The 14,037-nt window shown below is 41.0% G+C and overlaps 1 protein-coding gene across 10 annotated transcripts in view; it reads left to right on the top strand.

Moving 5' to 3' along the window:
• Positions 1 to 14,037, top strand: part of PSD3 (pleckstrin and Sec7 domain containing 3) — a 616,838-nt gene that overhangs the window by 332,360 nt on the left and 270,441 nt on the right. The window contains exon 2 of one of the 10 annotated variants that reach the window (XM_055566952.1): positions 9,943 to 10,052. The exons of the other annotated variants lie outside the window; for them this stretch is intronic. Coding sequence (XP_055422927.1) covers positions 10,024 to 10,052 — 29 coding nt within the window. The 5' untranslated portion in view covers positions 9,943 to 10,023. The remainder of the gene's footprint in view (positions 1 to 9,942; positions 10,053 to 14,037) is intronic. 10 annotated transcript variants of the gene reach the window in all.

The raw sequence follows: 14,037 nt of genomic DNA, 5'->3' as shown, positions 1-14,037 counted from the left end.
AATGGACATGCGTTTGAGTAAACTCCAGGAGTTGGTGATGGACAGGGAGACTTGGCGTGCTGCAGTCCATGGGGTCGCAGAGTCGGACATGACTCAGCGACTGGTGCCTGCCAGGCTTCCCTGTCCTTCACCATCTCCCAGAGCATGTTCAAACTCATGTCCATTGTGTTGGAGATACTGTCCAACTATCTCATCCTCTGTCGTCCCCTTCTCCTCCAGCCTTCAGTCTTTCCCAGCATAGGGTCTTTTCCAATGAGCTGGTTCTTCCCATCAGGTGGCCAACATATTGCAGTTTCTAGTGTTTACCTTCTTCAGAATTCTAACTTCTTCCCTCACAAAGCCACAGGTTCCTTTTGCCTGTTTTATTTTTCTCCCTAACCATGTCATTAATATGATTATCTCATTATTGTCTCCCTACTAAAATATAAGCTCTACCAGGCCAGGGATTTTTTTTAATTTTAGTCATTACTGAATCTATAGCACCGAGAATAGCTCCTAGGCATACAGTAGGCACTCAGTAAAAACTTGTTAAAAGAATAGCTGAAATCCTCTAGACCGAGGGATCGAACCCCCATTTCTTATGTCTCCTACATTGGTAGGTGGGTTCTTTACCACTAACACCATCTGCTGCTGCTGCTGCTGCTGCTAAGTCACTTCAGTCGTGTCCGACTCTGTGAGACCCCATAGACGGCAGCCCACCAGGCTCCCCCATCCCTGGGATTCTTCAGGCAAGAACACTGGAGTGGGTTGCCATTTCCTTCTCCAATGCAGGAAAGTGAAAAGTGAAAGTGAAGTCGCTCAGTCGTGTCCGACTCTTAGCGACCCCGTGGACTGCAGCCTACCAGGCTCCTCCGTCCATGGGATTTTCCAGGCAAGAGTACTGGAGTGGGGTGCCATTGCCTTCTCCAACACCACCTGGGAAGCCCTGAAATAAAGGTAACAGGCTGGTTTAATGAGCAATATTGAGTGAATCAGTACCTAGAGTACAGAGATATGCAAAAGTTGTGAAAGTGATGAATGAATAATGTTTGAGAAACACTGATTTAAATAGTGTTTGAGTCTGTTTAGTTTGTTTTATTATATATAGCACTGCAGTAAATATCCTTTAGTAACTTTCTTATATATATTTGTGATTATATCCTTACAATAAATAGTTAAAAGTTTATTTGCTGCTTCGTGGGATCTCCGTAATTTTGAGTTTCTGAAGCTAGAAGTCTTACCAGTTTACACCCCTCTCCAACCTGTGCATGCCTGTATTTCTTCCTAACCTTGCTGTGCACCATCTCAGTGCCTTTTTGTCTTTGCCAGTTTGATAGCTGAGAAAACTGAGTGCCTGAACTGCTTCATTGTGAACTTATATGTATGAGCATTTCCCCACATGTTTAATTTTGATCTTTTTATCCTTCGTTGTGACTTGCTTGCTCTTGTCTGCTTGGGCTCGCTCTAATTGCAGGGGATTGAAAACCTACATGCGCTGGTTTTCTTGAATGGATGTCATAGGCGCTCAAGTTCACGTCCAAGGACAGCAGGCCTCAGAGACAAGAACGGGAGGGTCTGCTTCCTGGCATGTCTGCTCTCCCGCTTTTCCTTGCCTGCTGGGTTTCCCTCTTCTCGAGGCCTCTTCCCTTCCGTGACCATGTGTCCCACCTGGCTCTGGTTTGCTGTGTCCCTCAGTTGAGATGCCCACCATCCTCCAGGTGCCATGGGCCCCTGAGGCCCTGGTTTCCAGGAGTGAGCAGGCGGTTGGCTCTGTTTCACTGGGTGGTCACTTCTGGTCCATCCAGCTGAGATTAGGATGGGAGGTTGAAGCCCTTGGGGCCTGCTCTGTCCAGGGGACAGGGACGAAGCAGCTTTTCTAGGAAGGATGTAGTGACTTGAATGTTCAGTAACATGTCTTTTGACCATTTCTTCATATGATGTGTTCATCTTTCTCTAAAGGGTACACAGAAGTCCATTACATATGAAGACTAGTTTTGTCTTTTGTCTCATGGGTGTTTTTCTCTCCAGTTACCATTTTAATTTTGTTTGATATTTTTGCTATATAATTAAACCAGTCATTTATTTTTTTTTTTTAATTTTATTTTATTTTTTAAACTTTAAATAATTGTATTAAATTTTTTGCTCCTGTAAAGTTTAGAAATATCTTCTCTATGGGGAAGCTATATTTTCAGCTATACTTCCTTCTAGTTCTCTTTGGTTTTATTTTTTTTATGTGCCCCTTGAATAACATTAAATTTTAAGGGAATTTGAGAGAGAAATGGCATCTTTGCCTAATTCATTCTAGGAAGATAGTGTTTATTTAGTATTAACTTCTTTCAGCAACAGTTTTATAGTTTGCTTTATTCTGGTTCTGAAAATTTCTTAAGTTTATGCCTAGATACTTTGTAAGTTTTATTCTTATTTTGAGTAGAATTTTTCTCAACATGCTTTCTAACTTGTCCTTCATAGTTTGTTAAAGCTGTTGTTTTTATATTTTGGTTACTGACCACTTTGCCAGTTCTAATAACTTTTTTACTGAATACTTTTGAGCCTTGTATGTAGACAGTTAGAACATCTGCAAGGAATTATTTTTGCTTTGTTCTGTCTCTTTATTTTTTTCTCATTTTATTGTGGTGGATCTTTTAGAAAGAGGAAGATGGTAATTATAATGGAATGCAGGGTCTGTCTCATACTGTTGTGATTTTTAGGAATAATTGTTCTGATTAGAATATTTGGGAACATAGAGGTAAATGCAACTAGTGGAAAACTGGTCTTTACCCAAAATGTTATCTCTACTGGGTCTTGGAGCCTGTATGTTTCACTTGTCCCTTTCTGACCAAACCATTGCCTCCAGAAAGTTCCTGTTAAAATGCCCATGTGATCCCTCCCATTAACACATTAAACTTGCTAATATAGCATATCATCGACCTGGTTCTCTCATTTTCTGGTAATTGATACATACTAGTCATACTCTTGCCTGGAAAATCCCGTGGACGGAGGAGCCTGGTGGGCTGCAGTCCGACTCAGCGACTTCACTTTCACTTTTCACTTTCATGCATTGGAGAAGGAAATGGCAACCCACTCCAGCATTCTTGCCTGGAGAATCTCAGGGACGGAGGAGCCTGGTGGGCTGCCGTCTATGGGGTCGCACAGAGTCGGACACGACTGAAGCGACTTAGCAGCAGCAGCAGCAGTCTACTATTATGGAAAGCGAGAACTAGACCTTAAGCAGATGGGATAGGAAGTGTTTAGGTGATGCTGGCAGCATGAGCCTTTGTGGTTAGCAGTTGCTTGGTTGTAGCTTCATCTTTTTTTGCTCTGTGTTCTGTGCCCCTCCCTCTTCTACCCCATAAACTCAGCTTCGTTTGTTTTCTTCGATGTGTTTTATTCTGTTACTTTGGGCTTTCTTGTTCTTACCCCCCACACTTGGAATCCGTGTCCTCAGGGTCAACTTAAGTGTCACTTTCTACAGGAGGCTGATTTCCTTAGAGCAGCTTATGGTCCTGCCATGTGCTCTGGATGTACCCTGTATTTTCTTTAAAATGACATTATTATAATTGCTTTTAAAAGTAATCTCTCAAAAATTGTTACAGCTATTCAACTATAACCTCAAATTGCAGTGCTAGAGAGCGTGTCTCCCTTACTGATCATTGTGTCTGACACCTAAGTAATCGCTCAATAAATGCTTCTGAAATTAATGATGGACGGGGGAATGGAGGACAGTGAACTGCCTTGATGAGCGAAAGTGGTAGCAGGAGGGAGTCAGACGAGCTGGAAGGGAAGGTGCACGGTATATGCCTGTGCCAGAAACGCTTAGTTTAATCTGGATCTGAACTTGTATAGAACTGAAAGGAAGGCCTGCCTTCTGTTACTGAACTTGAACGGAGTTTTGAGGGATTGGAAAGGCAGTTTCATACATGGGTGAACCCTGTGTGCCCTTGGACACAGAGAAAAATACAGCCCTATACTTTATGCTTGTACCCTTTAATTTCTTTGCTTTCAGGGTTGAAGTAGTAGAGCCACTAGGAAATTTTTACAACATCTAAACTGGCATACTGGCTCATAAAGTTTACAACTCCACCTACAATAAAGACCATGTTTAAAAAGCTAGAGTGAAAAAAGGCAGTAGGAGGAAGAAACAGGAGTCTGTACCAAAAAAATAGGACTGGGTGCTTTTCCACTGGCAAAAGAAAGTTTGCTTTTGTGAGCCTGGATAGTACCAGTGTATAAGAATATTCCCATTAGTAAATAATTATCATACAGTTCCATTGTTTCTCAAGTTAGAGTACACTTGCATTCCTGTACTTCTATTTTTATATTATCATTCTGTTATAAATTATGAACTGTGAACTCAGAGCTGAATGGAAATAGAAGACCAAATATATTTTTATTACTATTTTATCTCATTTATTCATACTATGTATTTCTGAGGAAAACTGCTCCTTGACGTATGTTAAAATGAGGGTTGAAATTTGGGTGTTAATTCTTGGGGTATTAAAAACACACCTGTGGCAGTTGAGCTGATTTTACATGAGATTACTACATGACTAGTAAGGTCGAGGTGCTAATTTTGGCAGACTGGGTTGTGCTGACACTCTGTTTAAGTTTAGAGCAGTCTGGCCGTTTTTCATCCCCTTGAAGTCTTCCTCTGCCTCCCCGCCCAAGTACTCACACTCCTGCCATTTTCCTTGCTCCCTGAAAGGTGACGCTGGCCTCACGCGTTGAACAAACCCTGGCTCTTGCCCCTCTGCCGGGGAGCCTTTCCGTCATCACCCCCTGTGCAGCTCGCTGCGCCCCCTCTGCCGGGAGCCTTTCCGTCATCACTGCCCGCCTGGCGTGCCTCCTTTCGCTTTAGGGCTGTGCGGGATGTAACCTACTACCTGCTGGAGCGCTGAGTGCTCTGTGATTTGTCTCGTTTGTAGTTGCCTCCACAGAGTTTGTCTGCACTAACCTAGACGTTAAAACCCTTGGTCTTGGGAGCTGTGTTTTGCTCCTTATTCTCTTTATATACCTTTCACCTACGGTGATGTCTGGGTGCTCAGTAACTGATTTCAGGGAGGGAACTTTGTAGGTGGTTAGGCATCTTTGTGCTCTCAAGCCTCTGCTCTTTATTTATTTGTTTAATTGACCTATGGTTGGTTGACAGTGTTGTGTTAGCTTCTGGTGTACAGCAAAGTGATTCCATTTTACATATATACATTTGTATTCTTTCTCAGGTTATTTTCCATTATAGGTTATTACAAGATGCTGAATGTAGTTCCCTGTGCTATGCACCAGCCCTTACTGTTTATTTTATACATAGTAGTGTATATCTGCTAGCCCCAAACTCCTAATTTATCTCTCCCACCTTTCCCTTTGGTTCTCTAGGTCTGTGAGTCTATTTCTGTTCTGTTAAATAAGTTCATTTGTATCAGTTTTTAGATTCCACATATAACTGATAAGATGACATATGTCTTTTTCTGACTGACTTCACTTAGTATAATTAACCTCTAGGTCCATCCATGTGGCTGCAAATGGCATTAGTTCATTCTTTTTATGGCTGGATAATGTTCCACTGTATACATGCGCCACGTCTTCTTTATCCATTCTTCTCTTGATGCACATTTAGGTGCTTCCGTGTCTTGGTTGTTGTGAATAGAGCTGCTATGAACATCGGGTTGCATGTACGTTTTTGGATTATAGTTTTCTCTAAAAATGTGCCCCAGGAGAAAGATTGCTGAATCATATGGTAACTCAGTTTTTGATTTTTTTTTTTTTTTTTAAGGAATGTCTTTACTGTTCTCTGTAGTGGCTGTACCAGTTTGCATTCCCACCAACAGTGTTGGAGGCTTGCTATTTCTCCACATCCTCTATACCATTTGATATTTGTAGCCTTTTTGATGATGGCCAGTCTGACTGGTGTGAGGTGATACTTCATTGTAGTTTTGATTTGCATTTCTCTAGTAATTAGCAATGTTGACCATCTTTTAATGTGCCTGTTGGCCATCTGTATCTCTTCTTTGGAGAAATGTCTATTTAGGTCTTCTGCCCATTTTTTTGATTGGGTTGCTTTTTTGATATTGAGCTGTTGTGATATGTTTCTATATTTTGGAGATTAATCCCTTGTTGGTTACATAATTTGCAAATATTTTCTCCATCATGTAGATTCTTTTCAATTTGTTGATGCTTTCCTTTGCTGTGCAAAAGCTTGTAGGTCTGATTAGGTGCTGTTTATTTTTGTTTTTATTTCTTTCTGTTGGGAGACTAACCTAAGAGAACATTGGTATGATTTATGTCAGAGAATGTTTTGCCTATGTCCTCCTCTGGGCATTTTATGGTGTCATGTCTCATATTAAGTCTTTGAGCCATTTTAAGTTTATTTTTATGGTGCGTGGTATGAGGGAGTGTTCTGATTTCATTGATTTACATGAGTTGTCCAGCCTCTGCAGCACCACTTGCTGAAGAGACTTAACTTTTCTGTATTGAATATTCTTGCCTCCTTTGTTGAAGATTAACTGATCATGGGTAAGTGCATTCATTTCTGTACCGTCTTTACTGTTCCATTGATCCACTGTCGGTGCCAGTTGTTGTTGTTATTTAGTCCCTAAGGTGTATCTGACTCTTTTGTGACCCCGTGGGCTATGGCCTGACAAGCTCCTTCTGTCCATGGGATTTCCCAGGCAAGAGTACTGGAGCAGGTTGCCATTTCCTTCTGCAGGGGATCTTCCTGACCCAGGGATCGAACCCATGTTCCCTGTGATGGCAGGCAGGTTCTTTACCACTGAGCCACCAGGGAGGCCCAGTACCACAGTGCTTTGGGTACTGTAGCTCAGTAGTTCTGTAGTACTGTCATAAGTACTGTCTTAAGTACTTCTTCCCTTCCAATTTGGATACTTCTGTTTCTTTTTCCTGTCTGATTGCTGTGGCTAGGACTTCTAATACTATGCTGAAAGAAAGCAGGTAGAGTAAGCATCCTTGTTTTCTTCCATATTTTAGCCCTCCCATATTTTAGACACTTAATGCCTCCAGTGTTGTTCTTTTTGCTCAGGATTGCTTGGGAAATTCTGGGACTTTTATGGTCCCATATAAATTTTAGGATTTCTTGTTCCAGTTCTGTGGAAAATATCATGGGTAATTTGATAGGGATCATATTAAGTGTATAGATTGCTTTCGGTTGTGTGGCCATTTTAACAATATTCTTCCAATCCAAGAGCATGGGTTATCTTTCTGTTTCTTTGAATAATTGTTAATTTCTCTTATTAATATTTTATAGTTCTCAGTATATAAGTGTTTCACCTCCTTGGTGAGGTTTACTCCTAAGTACTTTATTTTTCTGATGGAATTTTGAAGTGGATTGTTTTACTTTCTCCTTCTGACATTTCAGTGTTAGTGTTAGAAATACAATAGATTTCTGTATGTTATTCTTATATCCTGCTACCTTACTGAATTTTTAAAATCAGTTTTAATAGTTTTTGTGGAGTTTTTAGTGGAGTCTTTAGGGTTTTCTATATGCAGTATCATATCATGGCTGCCAAGGCAGGAAAAGCAAGAGACACAGGTTCAACCCCAGGATCAGGAAGATCCCTTGGAGTAGGACATGGCAACCCACTCCAGTATTCTTGCCTGGAAAATTCCACGGACAGAAGAGCCTGGCAGGCTAAAGTCCATGGGTTGCAAAGATTTGGACATGACTGAGCATACACAAACTGTGTTGTCATCTGCATATAATGACAATTTTACTTCTTCCCTTCCAATTTGGATACTTCTGTCTCTTTTTCTTATCTGATTGCTGTGGCTAGGACTTCTAATACTATGTTGAAAGAAAGTGGGTAGAGTAGGCATCCTTATTTTCTTCCATATTTTGGTGGGAAGCTTTTCAGCATTGAGTATTGTGTTGGTTATGGGTTTATCATAAATAGCTTTTTATAATGCTGAGATATATACCCACTTTGGTAGGGGTTTTTATCATGAATGCATGTTGAATTTTATCAAGTGCTTTTTCAGCATCTATTGAGATGATCATGTGATTTTTATCTTTTTTTGTTGATGTGATTGATGCAATGTATCACACTGAGTGATTTGTATGTGCTGAACCATCCTTGGGACCCTAGAATGACTCCAACTTGACCATGGTGGATGTTTTTTTAATGTATTGTCAGATTCAGTTCGATACTTTTGCATACTCATATGGACAGAGAGTGACTCTTGGTCCTGGTTTGTTGCAAGTCTTGGTTAAAGAGGTGGTGTTGGACTCCGGTAGCCAAGGGCACAGTGTGTGTTAACTGGTGCTGGGACCTGGCGTTGGTTCGTTTCTCTCAGGCGTCCGTATTCACAGTCAGGTATGTGGTGAACAAAACCTTCTGGTTCTCCTTTTTTTGTGAACTGCTGCCTTCAAACACCACAGCTTTCTTTGGCACGTTTATCATGGATAATGAAGTGTGTGCTTTTAGGCATTGGTACTTGGACCCTAGATTTATTCTGGGGAACTTTTTTCCTATTTTATTTAGTTAAGGATTCTGGAAAAGAGAAACCCCTGAAATCTTTTAAAAAATTTCCTAGTAAATGCTGTTTTTGAGTGCCTGATTTTTAAGGCAGGTATTATGATCTTCATTATTTGCAGATGTGGAAACAGAGGCTGACAGAGGTGAACGCCTTGCTGGGGCTGAGACCTGAGTCTAGGTCTTTTTGAGTTTCCAGACCCATAATTTTTTTCCTTAATGGTTTCAGTTTTATTCAAGGTTTATATTGGTACAATGGATTGTTTACTGTGGAAAGTACTTTAGGACTGAAGACAGGTCTTGGTTCAATTCCAGTTTTATATATAAGTATGTTTGTGTCTTTGGGAAAGTCATTTAGTCTCTCTCAGCCTCACTTTTTTTTTTTTTCCCTCTATAAAATTGATATGTAGTGCTTTCCCAGCCTTATTCTCAGTTATTAGGAGACATTTTGAACACGGCTATGTGTAGTATAAAGCACCATCTGTAATTGTTAAAGGAGAGGGCAGGCATCCTCATTTGTGATAATGCGCTTTCCCCAAACTTTGGCGTGTGCTTAGTGGTATCAGTAGGAATTACTTCCGCAGGTCTTTTGGTGGCTATGAAGTGACTAGCACGTGACAGCACTGTGAGGAGGTGCAGAAACGTCTTCTCTTGGGGGACTCGGGGCTGGGGCATTGCCGCAAATTGCAGGGTTTAGGAATGCCCACGGTGGCAGGACCAAAAAGCCAGGCTGACCTCCAGCAGGGCAGGACCTTTAACACCTCTGGTGGGTAAAGGGGAGGGGAGAAGTCACACCTTTGCTGTTATTGCTACCTGACTGGTGTTTTCTTTTTTTAAATGTTGGGGTAAAGATCTTTTGAGAGGACTGGCGAGACTGACTCAAAGTATATTTAGGTTTTATTTTATCAGCCCTAGTTTTAAGAATAGGAATTCAAAATGTGAAAGTAAAACTGCCCAGGTGATTTGGCTACAGTCGAAAGACAAATTTTAAAATGAATTTTAAGAGTGGTGCCAAAGGGCATTCTCTTTTCTGCAGACGCCAATGGAAGGAGTGTATCATCCGAATGGGTGCTCCAGACTGGTAGGTAGGTTGGTTGGTTTTTCCTTTTAGGCTTCTTGGGAGCTTTTTCTGGCTCTTGGCTTAGTCTTTCTTTTCTTTGTCCTTGTCCTCCTCCCTGCCCTCCTTTCACCTTCCCTTCCTCTTTCCTGCCTCTTGTGTGTGTGTTTTTTTTTTTTACTACTTTATAAAACCAGAGTAATATTACTTATCATATCCATCAGAAATAAAACTAAAGAATAAAGTGAAATAAAACTTCATAGAGCTGAGTGACTGGGTTGAATGATCATCTTTGAGTGAGTGTATTTGCTGAGATAGGAGCCAAGAGATGCCAGGACTCAGGAGAAGGGTGGGTGACCACACGTTCTTGTTCTGTAAACTTTAAAATATCTGAACTTGGTCTTCTGACATGTGTTTTTTTTATTTTAGAAAAAAGACAAGATCTTTACAGAGTCAATATACTAGGGAGGACTGTATATATTATATTTCTCCGGTGAATTTCATTCTGAAATGGCTGTATTCTCTGAAAGTCGCAAAATGTAAGTGCCTGCTGCTTCTGGGTTCGTCTCTGATGTGCAGCTTCTTGCAGCACAGCATTGGGAATTGCTGCGTGCATCACACCTGCGCCTCATGGTCTTGGGTGAGGGAGCAGAGGGACTTGCTGGGGGATGTTGGCCCAGGCCATCACGGCTGGGTCATTCCCTCTCTCCAGTTGACAAGCTGAATTTGAGGACGTTTCTGCCTTTTCTCCTACACTGTGGCATGGGCTGTTGCTCTTAAGAGCCTGTACGTCCAATTTGGGTTGGTGAGAAAGTGCAGTAGGAACATACTCTGGGGGACTCTGGGGGATGGGCTATGGCGCTTGTCCCCTCCTCTCAATGGTGCCCTTGGAGGAACTGGGCTGGATTAGACAGGTGCTGTCTGGGCTCTGCATGGTGCTTCTTTTGAAAGGAGGTGTATATATGACCAGATCATCTCCTTCTGTTTGCTTTTCTTCTTTGAAGTCTAATCCTCACTCAGTCTGGGCCACCTGGTGGATTCGGGCCACCTGGTGGATTCAGGCCACCGAAGACCATCTCGTGGCCCCTCCTGAACCGAAGCTTCTCTGGTACAAAAGCGTCTTAATTTGTAAATTTAATAGCTTTGTGGAAGTTTGAATGCATGTTTCACAGAGTGTGTGTCCCATATAGGATAGAAAGTAAAAGTTTTATTGTAAACAAAACAACAAAAGTGATTCTAATAAGATTAAACAAAGTAAAACTCCTTCTGAAGAACTAAGTCTTTAGTATTCAGAGTAACTCATCTGCATTGTGAATCTACAGAGGGTGGGTTTAGAAGTTTAGAATGCTCAGCTTATTTGCCATTCTTATTTCTATAGTATGAAGTGTCTGTCCTTGAGAAGAATTTTCTTTTCCTGCTATCCCTTCCTTGAAACAAACATTTGAAGTAATGGAATAGATTATGGTTCAATAAAATATTTGAAGCAATGGGTATGGAGGTTCATAAGCCATATGGAGTTATAGCTTTATTGGTATGTATGTGTAGCAGAGGTATTTGTTTGTCTATATGTGTGTAGAAGTCTAAATTTTTTTATTGCTGCTGCTGCTACTGCTAAGTCACTTCAGTCGTGTCCAACTCTGTGTGACCCCATAGATGTCAGCTCACCAGGCTCCCCCGTCCCTGTTAAAGCAGCGTAAATATTTAATATCTAGAGCAATGTTTGAATTACCTGGGGAAATAGTCTTCATTTCCACGGAAACTGGTCAATGAGTGAGAGAAATTATTAACATTCAGTTATTTTAAAATTGAATTATAATTGATTTACAGTGTGCTAGTTTCTGGTGTACAGCAGAGTGATTCAGTTATATTCAGTTATTTATCTTTTCAGATTATTTTCTGTTATAGGTTATTACAAGGTATTGAATACAGTTCCCTTTGCTATACAGGAGCAGTGTGCGTCTGTTTTTTGGGGGGCCTTTATTTATTTATTTTTATTTTATTTTTTTAAATATAAATTTATTTATTTTAATTGGAGGCTAATTACTTTACAATATTGTATTGGTTTTGCCATACATCAACATGTATCTGCCTTGGGTGTACACATGTTCCCCATCCTGAACCCCCCTCCCACCTCCCTCCCCATACCATCGCCCTGGGTCATCCCAGTGCACCAGCCCCAAGCATCCTGTATCCTGCATCGAACCTGAATGAATTCGATGCCTTTACTTTCGGCTGTGCTGGGTCTTCGTTGCGGCGTGGGCTTTCTCTAGTTGTGGGGGCTTCCCTTCGTTGGCGTTGAGCAGGCTTCTCATAGTGGTGGCTTCTCCTCTTGCCGAGTATGCGCCGTAGGCATTGGCGCTCAGTAGCTGTGACTCACAGGCTTGGCTGCTTCGTAGCATGTGGGATCTTCCTGGACCAGGAATCTAACCCATGTCCCCTGCATTGGCAGGCGGATTCTTAAACACTGGACCACCAGGGAAGTCCTACTATGAATCTTTTAATCCCAAACTCCTAAATTATCTCTCCTCCTCTTTCCCCTTTGGTAACTGTAGGTATGTCTTCTGCATCTGTGAGTCTATTTCTGCTTTGTAATTAGGTTCATTTATATCACTTTTTTAGATTCCACATCTAAGTGATATCTTGTGGTGTTTGTCTTTCTCTGACTTACTTCACTTCATATGATCATCTCTAGGTCCATCCATGTTGCTGCAGATGGCTTTATTTCAATCTTTTTTATGGCTGAATGATATTCCGTTGTGTGTACACACACACGCGCACATCATACCTTCTTTATCCACTCCTCTGTCAGTGCACCCTTAGGTTGCTTCCATATCTTGGCTGTTGTGAGTAGTGCTGCCATGGACACTGAGGTGCATGTATCTTTTCAAATTAGAGTTTTCATCTGCATATATATGCCTAGGACTGGGATTGCTGGATCATATGATAACTCAATTGTTAATTTTTTAAGGAACCCCCATACCGTTCTCCATAGTGGCTGCAACCAATTTGCATTCGTGCTAACGATGTAGGGGATTTCCCTTTTCTCCACACCCTCTCCAGCATTTATTAGTAGATGCTTTGATGATGGCCATTCTTATCGATGAGAGATGATACTTCACTCTAGTTTTTATTTGCGTTTCTCTGATAATTAGCAATATTTAGTATCTTTTCCGGAGAAGGCAATGGCACCCCACTCCAGTACTCTTGCCTGGAAAATCCCATGAATGGAGGAGCCTGGAAGGCTGCAGTCCATGGGGTCGCTGAGGGTCGGACTTGACTGAGCGACTTCACTTTCACTTTTCACTTTCCTGCATTGGAGAAGGAAATGGCAACCCACTCCAGTGTTCTTGCCTGGAGAATCCCAGGGATGGGGGAGTCTGGTGGGCTGCCGTCTATGGGGTCGCACAGAGTCAGACACGACTGAAGTAACTTAGCAGCAGCAGTATCTTTTCATGTGCCTGTTGGCCATCTGTATGTCTTTGGAGAAATGTTTGCTTAAATCATCTGCCAGAGTTTAGATTGAATTAGTTGCTTTTTTTGTTTTCTTTTTGATATTGAGCTGTTTGTCTGTTTTGAAAATTAAGCCTTATTGGTCACAACATTTGCAAATATTTATTCCCGTTCAGTAGGTTGTTTTTACATTTTGTTTTTGGTTTTCTTTGCTGTGCAGAAGCTTATAAATCTGCTTATAAATTAGGCTCTATTTGTTTATTTTTGCTTTTATTTATTTTGTGTTGAAAGACTGACCTAAGAAAGCATTGGCATGATTTTTGTCAGGGAATGTTCTCTTCCAGGAGTTTTATGGTCATGTCTTAGGCTTTAGACCATTTTGAGTTAAGGTTTGTGTATGGCGTGAGGGAGTGTTCTAACTTAATTGATTTACATGCAGCCCTCCAGATTAACATTCAGTTTTGTTAATGAAAAATCAAGAGTTTTTGTTGATTCTGTTAGTTATTGAGTATAAATACTGGTCTTAAATTCACATAGCTCTCTTTAGTTTGTTATTTTTCTCATAAGGAATATTTACCTTTAATCTTTAAGTTTAGCATTTGGAACTTGGCATGATTATGTTTTCTTGAAATTGGAGAAGCGAAATTTATTTATTTATTAATTGAAGGATAATTGCTTTACAGAATTTTGTTGTTTTCTGTCAAACCTCAACATGAATCAGCCATAGTTGTACGTATGTCCGCTCCCTCTTGAACCTCCCTCCCGTCTCCCTCCCCATCCCACCCCTCTAGGTTGATACAGAGCCCTGTTTGAGTTCCCTGAGTCATACAGCAAATCCCCATTGGCTGTCTATTTTGCATATGGTAATGTAAGTTTCCATGTTACTCTCCACACATATCACCCTCTCCTCCTCTCTCCCCGTGTCCATAAGGCTGTTCTCTATGTCTGTTTGGAGAAGTGAAATTTTAATACTAATTATCTTAAATGTTTTCTTGGTGCATTGGGATTTAGCAAAGTTTTAAAAATATTAGGTAAACTTAAAAGTTGTATTATAAAAGGCATTGGTTAGAGAGT

The sequence above is a fragment of the Bubalus kerabau genome, chromosome 2 (genome assembly GCF_029407905.1).
Source record: "Bubalus kerabau isolate K-KA32 ecotype Philippines breed swamp buffalo chromosome 2, PCC_UOA_SB_1v2, whole genome shotgun sequence".
NCBI classification, from domain to species: domain Eukaryota; kingdom Metazoa; phylum Chordata; class Mammalia; order Artiodactyla; family Bovidae; genus Bubalus; species Bubalus kerabau.
Note: the sequence above shows the minus strand (reverse complement) of the source record. Positions and strands in the feature narration are given on the sequence as shown.